Below are 19,228 nucleotides of genomic sequence, written 5' to 3'. Positions count from 1 at the left end.
GAGACCGCGTGAACCTGTGAAGTCTTCGAGGAAGACATCGACGCCTGTGGTGCCAAGGTCATCGACGGACTCTCTCAAGGCTCCGCCTCCGAGGAAGTCGTCAACGCCGTTGGCGTCCAGGATGTCGAGGGACACGCTCGGGACTCCGCCTTCGAGGCCTGTGTCGAAGCCGTCGATGCTGTCGACGCCGCGTCTGTCGTTGACGCCGATTCTCTCAACGTCGGCGCCGATTCACTCGACGCCTTTCTGGGCTGTGTCTCGGGGGAACCACCTAGGAAGGCTCTAGCCAAGTTTCAAGCATGGCTTTGGTTCCTGTTCTTTGCCTTCGTACCGCCATCTGGAATTCATTTCAGAGGTGGATGAGGGCTCTGATGATGGTATAGTGCCTGACACGGTGCCTGACGAGATTCTCTCGGGCCATAGCCAGTTTGAGGACCTGATGCAGTCCCTGCATGATGCTAGTGGGCTGGTGGACACCTCTCCGGAGGTGGAGTTTTGTAGGCCTGAGCCTGGCACTCATGCCGATTCTTCGTACCGGCGACTTATGTCACGGGTCTCCGAGTACTTGGGATGGTCTGCTCCCCCAGGGGAGTTTGTTCAGGATGACCTTATGGATATCCTCGACACTGGTCCACCAACTGACCCGGTACTGGCATTCCAAATGGCTCTGCAAAGAAGGGTGGCAGCGGCTTGGACTGCTCCGGAGAGTCTCCCAGCAGTGAGCAAGTCTTTGCCGTGAAAAAAACGCCCAGCCAGTAGTGACCCCTGCTACTTGTCGAAGCACCCTACTCCGGAGAGTTTGGTGGTGCAGGCGGCTACGGCCCCAGCAAAGCAGGCGTCGTACCCTACCATCCCTCCTGATAGGGACGACAAGCGTTTTGACGGCTGGGCAAAGAAAGTGTTTCCTGCAGGGGGTATGGCGCTTCAGGCGGCCAACTCCATTTGTGCCGTGTCTCGTTTCACGCACTCTTTGTGGAACTGTGTTTCCTTGGCGGCTGAACATATTCCCGAAGGGGATGAACACGATGGTTTCCTTGCCATGGTTCAGGATGGCAAGAATGCTACGTGTGAGGCCGTTCAGTCAGGTTTGGACATGGCAGATTGCGTCAGCCGGTCCATGGCGGCGAGCACCGTGATACGCAGTTTTGCGTGGTTGCGGAAGTCGGGGTTAGCTCCTGATGTGCAGACCAGGCTCCTCAATATGCCCTTTGACGGGGAATATCTTTTTGGCAGCAAGGCTGACGAGAGCCTTGAGAGGTTGCAGACCTCCAAAGCTGCAGCGAAGTCGTTGGGCGCTGCAGTTCGACAACCTCCACCTTTTCGTCCTAGGGGACAGCAGTGGAGGGGAGGTTCCTTTCGTTATTACTCATCCTTTGGTAAAGCGAGAGGAGCTGCCAGTCAAAGGGGCCACCGTAGGAGTGCCAGAGGTGGAAAACAAGGTACTCGAGGTGCCAAGGCCGCTTGGGCAGTTGCCTCTTTGCCCTCAGGCAACGCCGCAGCTGCTTCAGCTAAGTCATGAGGCCATGTCCCATAGTTTGCCGGTTGGGGGAAGGCTGGCGCAGCATCTTGCAGAGTGGCGCACCATTACTTCAGATGTGTGGGTTCTGGAGATCATAACCCACGGCTACTGTCTTTCTTTCCGGTGGAGGCCTCAAGACAATCCACCGGGGAATCTCTCTTGAAGCGTCCGGATCCGCTCCTTGCGCAGGAAATTCAATCCCTGCTGGAGAAAGGCGCCATGGAACTGGTGCCTGTAGCGGAGAGGAACAGTGGATGGTATTCCCCTTATTTTTTGATTTCCAAGAAAGACGGGGGATTGAGACCCATCATGGACTTGCGCGGTTTGAACAAACTCCTAAGGAAGGACAAGTTCAAGATGGTTACTCTCTCTCAAGCCTTCCAGGCCCTTCAACTTCAGGACTGGTTGGTGTCTCTCGACCTCAAGGACGCTTATTTTCATGTGCCGATCCATCCAAAGCACAAGAAGTACCTGAGGTTTGCGGTTGGCGACTCGCCCTTTCAGTTTCGGGTCCTGCCGTTCGGATTGACCTCCGCCCGAGGGTCTTCACCAAGCTCATGGTGGTGGTGGCAGCGCATCTCAGGAAAGGGGGGATTCACGTCTACCCCTACCTGGACGATTGGTTGATCAGGGCCCGCTATCCCGAGTAAGTCCTTGATCATATGTCGGTCACCTGCCGCTCCCTCCACAAGCTGGGCTTCTCCCTCAACTTAAAGAAGTCCAATTTGACACCAACTCAGAGGCTCCAGTACATCGGAGCAGTCCTCAACACGTCCCTGGGGCAGTGTTTTCCTCCCCAGGTGAGGGCTCATCACATTCAGCAGATGGTGCACAAGTTTCAACTTGCCCAGACTCTCCCAGCGTTGGAGTTCTTGAGACTTCTCGGCCTCATGGCATCCTGCATTCTTTTGGTGCCAGAGGCCAGGTTGCGGATGAGATCTTTGCAATGGGCACTCAAGCTCCAGTGGTCTGTCATCCGGCAGGATGTCGGACCCTGTTCAGGTGCCGTCTTCGGTCACCCAGGACCTTCTGTAGTGGGCCGACGAAGGCAATCTGATGAGGGGGGCTCCATTTTGGCTGCCCTGGCCGGCGGTGACGATCGTGGGGAGCTCATGCCAACGAGTTGACAGTCAGCGGTCGTTGGTCTCCGTCGGAGTCCAGACTCTCCATATCAATCTGTTGGAGCTGAGGGCCGTCAGGCTAGCCCTGAAGGCTTTTCTGCCGACTGCGAGGAAAGAAGGTCCTGATCCTGACGGACAACACGGTGGCCATGCACTACCTCAACAAAAAGGGGGGTGCAGGGTCACTTCCTCTGTGCAGGGAGGCGATGCAGCTCGAGTTCTGGGCCATCCAGCAGGAAGTTTCGATCTCGGCAGTTCATCTGGCCGGAGACGAAAACGTGACGGCGAACGCTCCGAGCAGGCAGAGCACGATCTCTCACGAGTGGGAGCTGGCTCGGGAGATTCTCCTGGAGATCTTCACCCTTTGGGGAACCCCTCAAGTGGATCTTTTCGCCTCCAGTGTCAACCGGAAGTGCGAAAGGTTCTGCTTGCGAGAATTTCCTCCAAGAGGAGCCTTAGGAGACGCGTTTGTGGTGGAGTGGTCATTACCACTGCTGTACGTGTTTCCTCCAGTCCTCGTCATACCGCAGGTACTGCGGAGGATATGGAGGTTCGGTTCCCGGATGATCCTCATTGCTCCGGCATGGGCCCGGAGGACTTGGAGCCCAGACCTTCTCGACTTGTCCATCTGCCCTCCATGTCGTCTTTCCTACCGCGAAGATCTGCTCTCACGGGAGGGGGGGGGTCAGGTTCTCCGTCCAGAGGTCAGATCCCTCAACCTTCATGCTTGGTTTCTGAAATGTTGAGGTATATGGCTTGGGACCTCCCTGAAGACGTGGTGGAGGTGTTGCTCTCGGCCAGACGGCCAGCAACAAAGTCCCTGTACCGTTGGCATAAGTTCTGCGACTGGTGCAGGGTTAAGAATGTGAATCCTTTTGCATGTGGCATCCCTATGGTTCTGTCTTTTTTTGTTTTCTTTGGCCCACAGGGGCTTGCAAGTGGGTACCGTTAAAGGTTACTTGGCGGCTCTGTCCGTATTTAAGCGCTCGTCTGAAGAGTGTTCCTATTTTAAAATTCCTTTAATTTCTCAGTTTCTGAAAGGGCTCACTAATGTGTTCCCTCCGTCACCTTTCCTGGTGCCCGGTTGGGATTTGAACCTTGTTCAAGTTTTTGATGGGTGCTCCGTTTGAGCCTTTGCATTCCTGCCCTTTGAGGCTGTTAACTCTTAAAACTGTGTTTTTGGTTGCGGTCACTTCCTCTCGCAGAGTTAGTGAGTTACAGGCACTTTCAGTTAAGCCACCCTTCACTGTATTTCATAAGGACAGGGTTGTCCTTAGAGTTCGTCCTTCCTTTCTTCCAAAGGTGGTGTCGGAATTTCATTTAGGCCAGAAGGTTGTTCTTCCGGCATTCTATCCTCCTCCACATCCTGGTAAGGAAGAGGAGAGGCTCCATAGACTTGATCCTAGGAGAGAGTTAAGCTTTTATATTTCACGCATTTCCTGGGTCAGAATGGACGATCAGCTCTTCATTGGTTACGCTGGAAAGCGTTTGGGACAAGCTGTGACGAAACAGACTTTCTCGCTGGATTATTTTGGCTATCTCTGAGTGTTACCGCTTGGCGGGTAAGGACCCACCGGTCGGCTTACGGGGCCATTCTACCAGGGGTATGGCTGCCTCTACTGCTCTGCAGAGGGGTGTTCCTATTCGTAACATCTGTGATGCAGCCACCTAGGCTTCGGTACATACTTTTGTACGTCACTACTCCCTCGATTCCATCCGGGGGCAGGATCTGGCCTTTGGCAAGGAGGTCCTTTACTCCGCGATTTGATTAGGCATTCTAAATTGCTGTTTTCTAAATTATTTTCCCACCTCCTTGCATTGGTACTGCTTTGGGAGTCTGTCATAGATATGGAATACGTCGGAGGACCCAATCCCCTCGAAGAACAAGTTACTCTCTTACCTGGTAACGTTCTTTCGATGGGATGGTCCGACGACGTATTCCATATCGCTCCCTCCCTACCTTCCCCGCTACAGAATTTCTTATGCGATTGCAGCTTAGGTTTCCGCGAGGCTTTGTGTGTCAGACTGGCAGAAGACTGGTGCCACACGTTCTGGGAAAAAACTACAACTGAGGCTACGGGCGTCGTACGTCCTACTTATCACATTGGGTGACATCGGCCGTCGGAGGAGGTCCTCGAGGACGGCGCTTCGACATCGACGCAGACGCCGAAAATTTTCCGGAGCAGCATTGCTGTGGTTATTTCTGTCATAGATATGGAATACGTAGTCGGACCATCCCATCGAAAGAACGTTACCAGGTAAGAGAGTAACTTGTTCTTATCCATATTCAAGCCGCAATCCATTCGTAGTGCACAGAAGAGCCCACCAAATGACCTACCTTTAGCTCCCCTTTTAGCCGATTCATGACAGACTGTGTATCCGTTTAACATTCGGGTATCGGTTAGCAATGTATCCTGTAACGAAGTAAAGTTGTGCTCCGCCCACCAATCATAGTTAGCAGCTAAATGCACTCGTATTCCACGAGGCCACCTTTAAGTTATATTTTCAACTTGCGGTGGTTTGCAAGCCTCAGTTGGCATGCAGTAAATTCAGGATGTGTGACCAGTCATATAGCACTGATTTTTCAACCACAGGGTTACTTGGCCCAGTACTGCTTCCCCCGGATTTAACGTTTATAACTAGTGGGTCATGCGGAGCTGGGACCTGATCACTACTACTTCTACCTTCTGCATGGTTTGGCTGTGGTCAGATCGAGTGATTGTAATCCTGTAGCCTGGATGTTCTAACGTTGGCGCTTCAGCTACAATTAAGTTTATAATAAGTTGTGACGAGAATCCCAGTTTCACCACGTCTACTCGAAATTAATCAATAAATTCCATCTGAGTCAAGTTAGAGGACGTTATCAACCATGGTATTTCTCCAAACAAGTGTTGAAATATATATGTTGAAATATATTGTCTGTTCAATGGAAATATTCTTCTCCCTCTGTTGCGCTCAAAGATATTCATGAACAAAGTTATTCCACAACAGGCCTCCCTTCTGATCTGTAAGTCCCCCTGTTTCCGGTGCTAGATTGTCACCCAATTTTGTTAATCTAAACGGCCGCTTTGCCACGGCCGAGAGCGTTTTGCTGTCTTTTTGGGATGATACCACAGTTTCAGACGCCTGTGCAAAAATCCTTATTCTTTCCTCTAAAGAGAGAAAAACGGGGAAAACACTCTCCTCAGAGGAAGCACTAGGGCCCGCTGGAATTAAAACTTGAGCAGTTGGGGCAAAGCAAGACACAACCCTCTCCCCCTCCCCGCACCCACCAGCCCTCCCCCTGCCCACCTCCCCCACTAATGTTCCTGCTACCGTATTAAACCCCTCTTCATTGATGTCATTTCCTGCTCCTTTCATTTTCAGGGGGTTATATCTGTGTTAACTCATCTTCTATGCAGTCCGAATGGATTGTCAAAACACTTCAATCCAATGAACTGTTCAAAATAGAAGTGGGTTTTAAAAGGTTGGTGATGTCCCTTTCCCCGTTACTGGACAAGTATACTTTTTCTAGGATCCTTTTTTTTAACTAGCATTTCATACTAGTTGGCCCGCTGTCCCTGGCCACAAATATCCCTCTGTTATGCAACCATACTTAAGTCCTGAGTTACCGGTTGCCCGACTGTGTTCTTTGCGGTTAATTGGAGGGACTTAAGTGTTAGCAAAAAACTTGCGAGAACCCATCAAACCTTTTTTGGGAATGTTCTTTCGGTTATTCTGCTTTTTTTTTAAATAAACATTGCCTTTACGAGGAGCCTCTGTTAAGTAGCTTAGGTTACATGTTGGACCCACAGGGTCCTCTGAGGTAGCTGTTTTCACACTGGGAGCGCATGCATACACATTTACAAGGGAACCATTCACCACCTTAATCCCTTCTTTGACATTTGGACACAACAGCAGGTCTCCCACATCGTCCCCATTTCCCACTTTCCAGGGGCCACCCTCTGCCACTTGAGTGGCCCTAGTCAAATGCAAGGGGCCCTTTATAGCTACATCTATACTCTGTGAAGCCGCTCTGAAGGGAGGTCTATCAAGCGCTACATTATTTGCTGGTCTACCAGAGGACATAATAAAACCCTCCATGAAGTTCACTTTGGCACTCCAATCCTTCAATATCAATCGCATTTCCTGCAGTTTGCACTGAAGCGTTTCATGTCCTTTGTCCATGGAATTAAGGCTACGTGCCAGCACAGGAAAAGAAAAGGCATCCACAACCTTATCCCTTGAGATTGCGGTTGCATAGGCATTCTGATGATTTATTTCAAGACCAGGGGATGCCCATCCTATCCAGGTGGGAAATTGCATAGAGCTGCCCTGAACTTTTAATTATTTCTTTTCCGAAGAAATTGGAGATAATTGTCCCGTTGGATTAACTGGTGTTCTGTGTAAACACACGCTCACCCTTCTGTCCCACAAAGGAGTGAGAGCTGCCCCCAGATCCAGAGGTGCACCCGTTTTCCCAGTTCACGTGAGACAATTGGTGCCAAAATCAAAACATCAGAGATTGTCCTTATGCGGACAGTTCTCAAAATCTTTAGGATCCAGGGGGTTCCAGTGAACTAGAAGACCCAGAAATGTTAAAAACTGCGCCAGCCGCGGGTCGTCTCCCTCTGTTGGTTCTAGAGTTGCTAGCGTCAGAGTTGGGGTAACAGGTAATAAAAGCTGCTGATTTGTAGGCCCATGCTTCCCCACCCCTTCTACCACCTCGGCTAGTGTGCACTGTAAGGTTGGATTGTCCAAGATTTTACTCTGACTTGCGTCTCGTCCAAATGATCTCATTGCACCTAGCAGCCACTGGAATGCACTCACTTGACAATGGCACACAGAGCTCGTCCTCCTCTTTAAGGCCTGACATTAGGGGAGTCATTTTCTGCCGCATGTTGCTGCACAGTTTATACGCCATTTGTATTGCGTTTGTGTACACCAGCCACTCTACAAACAACTGTCAGCATGTAACAAAGCATCCACCAGAAAACATGTCACTTACTTTTTTGGCGATTGGCGATTTGCCCAGTCACTGGCTGCTGCACTTCCAGACTACTGATTCACTTGTCCTCACTTTCCCGCCATGCACGCTACACGCAGGAAATGGGTTTTTGAACGACGCAGGCAGATTAAGTTGCTGTCAGTGTCCCCAGAGTCTGGTCGCCGCTCAGTCACTGCTGCACTTGTTCACTTCAGACTGCAGTTTCACTTGTCCTCACTTTGTCGGTTGAACTATACTTTTCAGTAGATTTGATAAAAAGGAAGAAGAGAGATAGGACAGAGATGAAAAGTCGTTTTTTTATAGTAGAATAGCATTCGTTTTTTGAATTTGGAAGTCTCAGGATCTCAAGTTATTGGTCTGAGTGCATGGTGAAAGAAAGGTTCTCTGTTATTTTGGCCCTTTTTGTGTAGGCTTCGATATTTCAGACTGAGGACTCTGAAACCAACTCTGAACTCTAATTGCAGTCAGTTGAAAGCCTGGAGGGTTGATGAAATCTGGTTTTGAGGGCCAAGGCCAATATCTGCATGGCTGCACAAATCTAAATGAACTTTAGTCAGGATGTTTTAAATGTCAGATCCAAGTAATTAACGTTGCTGCAATCAAGGTTGGAGATGACCAGAGATGTAGTCAATTCTACTTTATCAGCCATCCCGATGTAGCGTATGATCTTAAAAAGAGGGTGCAGTTTACAGTCTGAGTACATTGTTAATGTTAGATGGTGAGGTGATGTTGGAGAAATCAGAGAGTGGTTTGATAACTTATCTCTACACAGTCTTGCTTAAATGGCAACATTGAGATTGGGAAATTATGCTGCCAATTTCTTCAGAATCCATGTTAACATGTTGTAACTGTTCAGGAACTAAACATTTGGCTGTGAGTTTATCAAGTATGTTGTGCCTTAATTTCTGGAAATCCCTTGAATTACAAGTTCTGAAGGCATAGACCTCCAAGTTAAAGGCCATATATTATTGGACTAGTTCCATAATGTGCGGTTTAAAAGGGGAAATTGTGTTAAGAGAATTAAAGCAAATAAGGTGGGCGAGGGGCGGTAAAGATTTGGTTTGATCTTATTTCTTGCTGATAGTGAAAATTAGACAATACATCTTTGGATCAGTTGGCGGTGGTGATGTATGCGTTGTTTGAATTTTGATGTCTGTGTATTACATCTCTACTCTATATTAGGGTGCCACCCTTCCATCGATTTCCTTAGCATTCTAGATTTTGGTCTCATTATGCCTTAGTCCTTTCGCCAATGAACAATATTTTTACTGTAATTGATACATGTACACATCTTCGTTATCATGAATTTGCTGGGCACGCTTGCCACAGCTGAGGTATTTTTTGTGTTCTATATTGTATGTTCAGTAAAATTTGCAAATGATTATGCAAAGGAATCTGAAGACAATGCCCATAGTGTGGAAGTAGGTGGCTGTCGCATTTGTTTAGGCCTTAGGTTTACTGGATAACTAGTTCCAGGTAGGTAATTGTTGTTTCTAATTTAGGTTCGAGATTATCGTTCTTGATACTAGTTGCAAATTTCATATATCATTTTGATCATATTTGTATTATCACATATGCAGGACAAAAGAGGTCTCTGAAGGAACTGAAAGGCCCAGATTCTTTCGTTGTTGTGTGGATATTTTGGAGCGAGCAGTGAAAGCAGAGCTGCAGCTTTTGAACACCTATCATTGGATGTGCAGGGAACGCTGCTGGCAAATGTACAAGCATGCAATGGAGGAAAGAGGACCATTTAACAGGTACGTGTAAAAGTGAATGAAGACAATAGTAGAGTTATATTTCATGCATGTTATGTGCCAATAAAACCTTGTTTCTTCCGCTTGAAAGATCATATTGCCCCGTATGCAATGTAATATAAAAACCTCCTGGATTGTTGTGGTCCATGAGTCATTATAGTGACTAACATCTTAACTAAAACTTACTGATGATGGTATAACAATATTATTTGCATATAAGATCGATTTTTTGATATTTTTTTTTTTTTTTTTAACATGGTAACAAACTTTCTTCAGAGGCTGCAAACACTGCTCATGGCAGGCAGCCCGCACATTTGTTAGTAGTACCTCTGAAATGTCACATAAAACAAGATATGTATTCCCCTTCACAAATTTGTGGTCCAGATTACCACCCAGGAAGGTCTGCAATATCAATAAACGGGGTCTTTTGTGTTCATAAGACATTCTGTGCATGCATTGTGTACGTTTTAGGTATTTTTGAGCAGAAGGGATCTTGCAAACCTCAATGGGGATTTGGCCTCACAAGGCCTCTGGTCTTGGCCCGGGCCTTGGAAGGCCTCTGGCCTCGGCCCTGCAAGTAGAGAGAGTGGGGGGTGACACATACTATACACTCTTTGATATATAGGTACATCTTCTATATTTTCCTGCAATCATTAGCCCGCTGCCACAAGGTGCGTATGGAGGGTACCCCTTTCCAATTTTGCCCCAAGTGCAACCGCAAGTACCCTTGGGTTGACAGACACGCCACGTGCAACCTCTGCTTGCCGAGGGACCACCCTGAGGCGAACTGCAGAGCGTGTAGTAGGTTTAAACCGAAAACACTAAAGGACCGTTCGATCAAGCGTTGGGCCCACCACGCCAGGCGTCAAGAGGCCATGGCAGCGGAGGGCGCCTTCAGCGATGCCAGCGACGCCGTGCTTTCGGACGGCAAGGGCAACGTGGCGACAGCCAAGCGCAATTCCCAGACCTCGGAAGGTCGTCCTGCAGGGCGGCTATGGGGAAAACACCCGGCGACACAAGCGCTACCCACACCACTTCAACCAAACATAAGTCCCACCGAGACTCGACACGCACGTCGAGTTCTCAGAAAGAGGCACACAGAGAACGGTCCATCGAATCGGTGTCCTCTGGGCGCTCTCGATCTAGATCGCCGCATGACTCCAGGCAGCCATCCACTGTTGCCAAGAGTGCCTCGCTCCCTAAGGTAACGGAGGTTTGATCGTCGGAAGACGAAGCCGACCTCTATCCCCAGGCCGCACTCCAGGAGTCGGCGTCAGCAGACCGCTTAACGGCTGTTCCCGAGTACCAACCTCCACACTCTAGAGATAGGGACACTACCCCGAACCTCGACGCCAGACGTCGAAAGTCTCTGATTGGGCAAATAAACAGGGAAAACACTCTTCCGCCCACGGGGAGGGGGGGAAAACAACAAAAGAAGCATTCTCTACCTTCTTCCACACCTCAGAAGCAGTCAGACAGGCAAAAACAGACGGACAAGTCTCAGTCTTCTGTCATTTTAAAGACCCCTGCACAAACACATAGGTCCAGTCAGGACAAGACAGGGAAACTCTCCCAGGAAAGAGTCATTCCCAGCTCAAAGGAATGGTCTAGTGACGACGTAGACAGAGTTATGTCTAGAATGTCGTCTTTGGCAGACTTCTATGCCAAGAATCCTGAACACTTCCTCTCATATACCCCTGACGGGGCTTCACCCTCAGGTTCTAGGGACCCGATACCCCCAAGTAAGAAGTCCCGGGTTCAAGCACCAACAAGGTCTTCGGATCCTTTCTGTATACAGCCCTACTCTCAATATAATGAGGATCCACCCTTTATTGAGGATCCTGATTTGGGCATGTTGGGAGACCAATCTGGGACGGGCAACTATAGGGATGATGAGGACCAAGAGGAGGAAGAGGGCGACCCAGAAACCAGATTGATACAAAGGAGGATAGACCCTTCCCTTGCAAATCCCAACCTCCCCAGGGCTGTAAACCCCAGGATAGAGAAACTTTTCAGGGCAGCCCAATCAGACCCGCTGTACATAAGGGGGCAACTGAAACCGGACTCCCTGGTAGTTACGAACACACGAAAGAGGGCGGGAACACCCTTGTCATCGTCCGAAGATCCTCCCGACAAGGAGAGCAAGAAGATTTATGGCTTGGGTAGGAAAGTAGCCTCCACTTCCGCCTACCAGGCAAGGATCGCCAACTCCTCCACCCTACTGGCGAGTTACAACTGCCACCAGTGGGAGGAAGTCGCAGCACTCATAGACTCCACCCCAGAACCTTTAAAAGGCCAATTGGCACGGGTTGCGTCAGAGGGAAGAGCCGTGTCCGGTTGCATCTTAAAAGCAACCTTTGATGCCGCGGATAACGCTGGCAGATTGATAGCAGAAAGCACGGTTATCAAATGTCATGCTTGGTTATGCCAATCTGGGTTCAAACCCGAAACACAAGCATCATTAATAGACAAACCGGTGGAGACAGATCTACTGTTTGGGAAGGTGGTAGAGGACGCCCTGAAAAATGCCAAGGTTGAGTACGAGACTCAAATCCCTAGGCCAATTAACCAACAAACCCCCAAATCAAAGAGGGAATGGCAATTTTGATCGCCCAAGCGGACAAAATTCCCAGAGTGTAACAAACTATTCCCAGGGGCAGGGTACACCATGGAACAACAACCACCAGCAGTCTACCCAGAGTTATGGCAGGGGTAATAAGAGAGGAGGTGGTAAGGGTAGAGGCAGCCCCAGTAGAGGGGGCGGCACGCCTCCACCAAAACAGTGACGTTCCGCTCAGGGTCCCTTCTCGCGCATCCCCAGTAGGGGGACGCATTACCAACTTTACCCAAGCTTGGGAAGAGATCACATCAGACAGATGGGTGCTGTCTACAGTGTCCGCAGGATACTGCATAGAACTGTTAGAGCGTCCCTGAAACCACCCGCCACGTCAAAAAGTACACTCATTAGACCACCAGAAGATCCTCATCGAAGAGATCGCCAATCTTCTAGCAAAGGATGCGATAGAACTCGCACCGGAACACCAGGTAAACAAGGGTATTTATTCAACTTACTTCCTTGTGCCAAAAAAAGATTTAGCAATTCACCCAGTATTGGACTTAAGCCCTGCAAACAAGTATGTCAAGCCCCAAAAATTTCGCTTGACTACTCTCCAAGAGGTGATCCCCCTCCTAAACAAGGTGGATTACATGGCAACATTGGACATGAAAGATGCTTATTTTCATATTTCCATGTTCCCAGCGCACAAAAGATACTTGCGCTTCAAGGTGGACAGTCAGCACTAACAGTTCAAGGTACTGCCCTCCGGGATAGCCTCGGCTCCAAGGGTATTCACCAAGGTACTGGCGGTAGCGGCGGCACACCTACGCAGGGAGGCAATCCCAGTGTACCCTTATCTGGACGACTGGCTCATTACGGGGGAGACCCCAGTAATTTGCAGAACAAACATTCAAAGAACGATCGACCTCCTCTTCGAATTAGGTTTCTCCATAAATGAGAAAGTCAAGTCTGATGCCAAGCACCTCCAAACAGTTCCTAGGAGCTGTCCTAAACACACAAGAGGGGTTGGCCTTTCCACCAGAGGAAAGAATTCAGAATATACTGCTGCAAATTCCGCAATATCAGGCCGGTCGCCAGATAACGGTACGCAAAGCAATGTGTTTGCTGGGCATGATGGCGTCATGTATTTAGCTGGTCCCCCCACGCGCTCCTGCGCATGCGTCCCATGGAAGAATGGTTGGCGAAACAGTGGTCTCAGGCAAGTGGTCAGTGGGACGATCTAGTGGTCGTTTCGCCAACACTTGTACTCGGGGTCTCTGGTCTCACTCAGTGGCCAAGAATCATATCAACCTGCTAGAGCTTCTGGCAGTATTCAGAGCGCTTCAAGCGTTCGAGCCCTACCTGTTGAACCCGTCAGTGCAGATCCGGACGGACAGCACTACAGCCATGTTTTACCTGAACAAGCAAGGAGGGACTCGTTCGCCAAATCTGTCCAAGCTTGCCCAGAAAATTTGGATATGGGCACTCAGACGGAACATCTTCCTGTCATCTCAACATGTTCCAGGGGATCTCAATTCTCTGGCGGACGCTTTGAGCAGAGATCCCCTCCCAGAGGAACACGAATGGTGTCTACACAGAGAAATTGTAGAAGATATCTTCTCTCAGTGGGGTTTCCCCACTATAGACCTATTCGCCACATGCGAAAACACACAGTGCCCAGGATTCGCATCCAGGTTCCCCCTACCAGACTCCCAGGGGAACACCCTGTGGATGAACTGGTCAGGGATGTTTGGGTACGCTTTTCCACCAACACCTCACATCGGGAAGGTGGTCAACAAGATGAACAGAGAATCGATGACGCTCGTCCTGGTTGCTCCCATGTGGCCGAGACAACCGTGGTTCCCACATTTACGCAGACTAGCGGTGTGCGAACCCATCAAACTCCCGGGCTGGTACAACCTACTGTCCCAGCACCAGGGTCAGAAAGTGCATCCTCAACCCAACTCAATGAACCTGGCAGCATGGCTCCTGAGGTCATAGAGTTTGGACATCTTAATTTGCCGCAGAGATGTATGGACATCCTAAGAGAGTCTAGGAAGCCAAACATGAGGCACTGCTACTTTGACAAATGGAGAAGATTCGTTATCTCGTGCCAGAATAAGCAAATCAACCCTGTTGATTGCACTTCTTCCACAATTGTCACATAACTGCTTCACCTGCTGGACGCAGGGTTGGTTTTTAACTCTCTAAAGGTACACCTGGCAGCTCTGTCAGCATACACCACCTCCCATACCAAGGTGTCGTGGTGGAAAGTACCAGTGGTTAAAGCCTTCATGGAAGGAATAAAGAGACTTCACGCTCCAATTTCAAACCCACCACCAGGATGGGACCTTAACGTGGTGCTAGCTAAACTCATGGGCCCCCTATTCGAGCCCCTGCATAAAAGCAGTCTCAAACACCTGACTTATAAGACAGCCTTCTTAGTAGCAATTACATTGATAAGAAGGGTCAGTGAAATTCAGGCTCTGTCAGTGCAGGATCCTTTCTTTACAGTTCATAAAGATAAACTGGTTTTACGTACACATCCTAGGTTCTCACCTAAGTTTATTTCTAAATTCCACGTGAACCATTCCAACGAGCTTCCGGCTTTCTTCCAAGACCCACAAAGCTCGGCTGAGGTGAAACTACACACTCTAGATGTGCGCAGGGCGGTCCTATACTATGTAAACAAAACCAGACCGCTAAGGAAAACAGACCAACTGTTTGTCTCTGTAGCTACAGGCAAAGAGGGAGTTCGCGTCTCTAAAGGTGCCATCTCTAAGTGGATTGTTAACTGTATCCAGCTGTTACTCCATTTCTGAAAAACCTTTGCCTTTCACGCCAAGAGACCACTCTACAAGAGGCATTGGGGCCACTCTGGCTTTCATTGCAAATGTACCCCTTGACACCATTTGCAAAGCAGCTACTTGGACATCTTAGAAGAGACTACAGAGACAAACGGTAATGATGCAAAATAAATATTCTTGCAAGAGGCACTCATTTAATCCAGATTACTAACGAGATTGGTTTCATTTCTTTTGGTTCAGGTAATTAAAGGGGCAATTTTAAAAGCACTCAAAAGTCAAATCCACCCACACATCCAGACACCAGCCAGAACGCTTCCAACTCTCTCCCAGAACTCTCCTCTCCGATCACATATTCACACTGTACAGTCCAACCATCAGATGCATTCATGACATCACTGCAGCCTCTCAGAGCGTAGTTCATCTGTAACCTAAACAAAACATCACAAAACACATAACAATCAATGAGGCTAAATCTCCAGCAAGTACACCCTATCTGAACACAAGAGGAAACACCATGCAGTACTCCGCTAAGCTGTACCGAGTGGCACACCACTAGGCCCAACACTGACAACCATAAACTGGACAAAGAGCATTGTATAAAAATGTGTCTTATGTCTAAATGTAGGCTCCCTACTTAAGTAGCCCTCCAGCCTCTTTTCCTTTGCAGTTGGTGAGCAGGTGCAAGTAGATCTAGGTCAGGTGGCCTAGCCCCCACCCACCTTCTGAGCCCTGCCTCTTCCTTTCTGCTCTTAACGCTTAGATCAAGGGCATCTCTCGCCTGGGAGTCGAATTGAAGGGTAGACAAAGAGAATGGCCATTCCTATTTGGACCTGTTCAGACCGTTCAGACCCAGGGCCCTAACGCCTCCTCAGACAACAGTTAAGCACATGCCAACATGTGTTTTCTCTCTACGCCTATACAGGCCATCCTCACCATCACCACGCAATGCCAACATCAACACCCCCCCTTCATCATCCTACACACTACCCCAGTAAATCACTCCTAGCAAAAGCCCATCAGACAAACCTTCAAGTCCTTCAAGAACTTCCCAGTGGAAGTCCTCACGTAAGACCTTGCCAACCTCCACCTTACATGAACCAAAAACACCCACAACCGAACTGCAACTCTGTAATAGAAGCACTCAACGCCACCCTCTCAGTCTCCATCGAGCGACATGTGCTTCTGAAACAACATACCTGCAAACCGAAACGGTCAGCACCCTGGTACACGCAAGAACTCAACCTCAGCAAAAGATTAATCGGGAAACAAGAGAAAACCTGCCGCTCCAGAACCGCGTCCCGCCTTGTACTCCTCAAGGAACTCTGAGCAACCCGCCGAAAACGAATCCGCACAGCCAAGGCCTCCTACTATCAGAACACTGTAGCAGAAGCCAACAGCAAAAGCAGAGCCCTCTTCAAAGCGTTCAAGCACTGTGCCAACTCGCTACCCAACCCTTCCATACCACATACCATCGAAAAAACAACAGCCACCAAAACTTCTTCATTGATATAATCAGCAAGATTTGCCAACACACAGACACCAGCTCTGCATCGACAGACCCACCTCAGATACCTCCTCGGAAAATATCCACGCCCTTGGGTAGATTCAAAATACTCTGTACAGAATACCTGGTTGAAACCCTGGCTGCCCTCAAAGCCACCTCATATACATACAACATCTTCCCAGCAGTCATCCAAGACCCTCCCCACAGTAGCTCTCATTCCCTACCTGGAAATCATCAACAGCTCCCTCACTCAAGGCATCTTCCCATCAACCCTAAAGACAGGGTAAATCCTCCCTCTAGTAAAGAAAACCACTCTGGATCCTGACACACTAGGTAACTATGGCCGCATCAGCCATCTTCCCTTCCTAGGTAAGATGATCAAGAAAGTGGTAGCCACGCAAATGCAGCAGCACATCAACACCAACAATGTCCTCAAAGCCTTCCAATCCGGGTTCATAAAGCTGGTCGATAATGCCCTCAATATCCTTGCCTACATCAGCACATGGGGATCAGCAACCTTGTCCTATGCTGGTTCATGTCCTTCCTCTTCAACTGCCAGCAGTTGCTACCCATCACCTCTGGAGTCCCACAGGGTTCCATCCATCCTCTCTCTGTTGATCTTCAATCAATACACAGAGCTGCTCGGAGCCCTCCTAGCCACACACAACGTCCACCGATACGCTGACGACAGACAGCTATACCTCAAGATCGATTCCATTAAGGCCATAAACACAGGGTCAAAACCTGCCTCTCGCTGATCCAGTCTTGGATGTTCAGTGCATACTTGAAGCTCAACCCCTCCAAGACAGAATTACACAGACCTGGCTATCAACCATGAACCTTGAGGGCTTCACACCCGAGCTGACCTCCAGCACCAAGTCCCTCGGGTTCCACATCGACAAACACCTCTCCTTCAAGACGCACATAGCTAAGAAAATCCAGACAGCTTGGTATCAGCTCTCCCTCCTGCGGAAACCCTTTCTCCCTCTGGCCAGCTTTAGATTCACAGTTCAAACACTTGTCCTATCCCACCTGGATGGTTTTAATGCCCTCCTCGAAGGCCTCCCGTCGCACACCCCATCAGGGGTCTATGCAGATACGCCCACATCACCCCGGCCCTCATTAGCCATCACTGGCTCCCACTGCACGTACGAATCCCAATCAAGTCTTGCAGCAACATCTATAAGACAGTCGTCCTCAAGTCAACCAGCTACCTTGCAGAGCATCTCCGGCGGACACCGCACCATCAGAAGCCAGACACATGCATACTGGAAATCTGCTGCTGCAAAAAGGACCAGAAAACAATCCTTCTCTGCCCAAAGACTATGGAACCTACTTCTCGTCCGCATCAGACTCACCCCCACAATCCTATAATTCAGAAAAGAATAAAAAAAAAACACCTCTTCAAAAGCCTCTCCTCAACACCTAGGCCATCAGGTCGCTCCCCGCGTCACCTGACTTGCTAGACGCGGTCCAGCCCTCTACTCCCTGCCACGCTGTACAGTTATTAGCCTTCTCTGTGTCCCTCTGAATCCCACCCAGCTGTATATCTGTTCTGTTGTTACCTCTGAAAAGCATGCTGTCACGCATCTGTACTGGTGTATACCTCTGTAAAGCGCTTGGTTGCTTCTCGAAACTAGGTCTGAACTCATTAAATATCATAATAATAATAATGCTCTGAGAAAAGGTAATTAATTAACCATCCAAAGCTACCATCAATACTTGGGCAGGCCATTTAACAAGTTTGTGACCTTAACCCACCAGTCTATTGTGCTGAATAATTTTGGCTATTGTTGGGATGCGCGTCCAGCTCCCATGCCCTCAAAGGATTCAGGCTGCGGAAAGCATATTCGTGCACAGGAAAGTGAACGTGCAAAGTGGGAATAATGCGTATAGTTGTTTTGCAGCAGTTATGGAAATATAGGAAGGCCCGGCATAGGGCACAAGTGACATTGAAGTACAGTATGTAGAATATAGTGTATAATGATGGCATGATCTATTTATTTATTATCTGTTTTTCCTTTGCTCCGCACTTAGTGTGTGCCTTAGTGGGTGGGCCGGAGGCGAACTCCGGCCCACCCACAAAGGCACACACCACAAGGCAGCTTCCTGTCCTGAGCCTGTCCAGAGTTGCCAGGATCTCCACCACTTTGCACTAAGGGTCAGGTGCTCACTCCGGCTAACGCTGTCCAAACTCATGGTGCCCTGTAAGCTCCTCCTGGATCTCTTACGTGACTATGTGTATACGCATGATATTGCCTACCCTACATTCAAAATATCCCCATGCTAATCTGGCTTTGAGCCTTGTATTAAGAATTGATCACGTCACCACCACACCAATTCTCGTCGCCCCTGCTCAGCCAGCCTCTATATACATTCACCTACTAGACAGTTCTGGCCCGAACTTTTTGCACTGCCTATGTTAATCCTGAACTAACAACGTGAATGTTTCGCTGTACACCCCCCATGGATTGTACGACGACTACCTTTCGCTGATAACATTACAGTGCCAAGGTTGTACTGCTGTTTGCTGTCATCACCACTCACACGACTTGGCTACTTAACACTGTATTGTTACCATTCGTGTTTTGCTTGTACCCTATGCCTAGCTCTAAGCAATTGAGTTGCTCGCTTTACATCAAGATCAATACTGTTTTGCTAGATTTGTACTACTAGCCGGCGAGTCATTATTTACACCGCCGCCCACCCTGCGACTGCACTGTATGTTAACTGTGTTATCTGCCCCACATCTGAATAGTCGTCTAGCCTCTCTCAGTACTGCACCCTTATCACTCACGCCCTTTGGGACTAATCCTTTTCTCTTATGCAGACTTTTGTGATCAGTGCATTTTGTACGGTTCCGGTCTTACAATCTCCCGCTCCTGATATTATGTACTCACCTCGCTCACACACCTACCGTGTGTTCTTACCGAGTCTCTGTTCTTCGGCCCTGCTGCATGTCACTATTTTCTCAGTGTA

General features: G+C 48.9%; 1 protein-coding gene across 1 annotated transcript in view; it reads left to right on the top strand.

Annotated features, from left to right (window-relative positions):
- RBM44 (RNA binding motif protein 44) overlaps window positions 1–19,228 on the top strand; it is a 1,098,830-nt gene that overhangs the window by 157,308 nt on the left and 922,294 nt on the right. The window contains exon 3 of the mRNA XM_069615953.1: window positions 9,208–9,384. Within this exon, the coding sequence (XP_069472054.1) occupies window positions 9,208–9,384 (177 nt within the window). The remainder of the gene's footprint in view (window positions 1–9,207; window positions 9,385–19,228) is intronic.

Source organism: Ambystoma mexicanum, chromosome 9, assembly GCF_040938575.1.
Source record: "Ambystoma mexicanum isolate Mex_15411 chromosome 9, UKY_AmexF1_1, whole genome shotgun sequence".
Classification (NCBI taxonomy): Eukaryota; Metazoa; Chordata; class Amphibia; order Caudata; family Ambystomatidae; genus Ambystoma; species Ambystoma mexicanum.
This window is presented reverse-complemented; position numbering and strand designations above follow the sequence as displayed.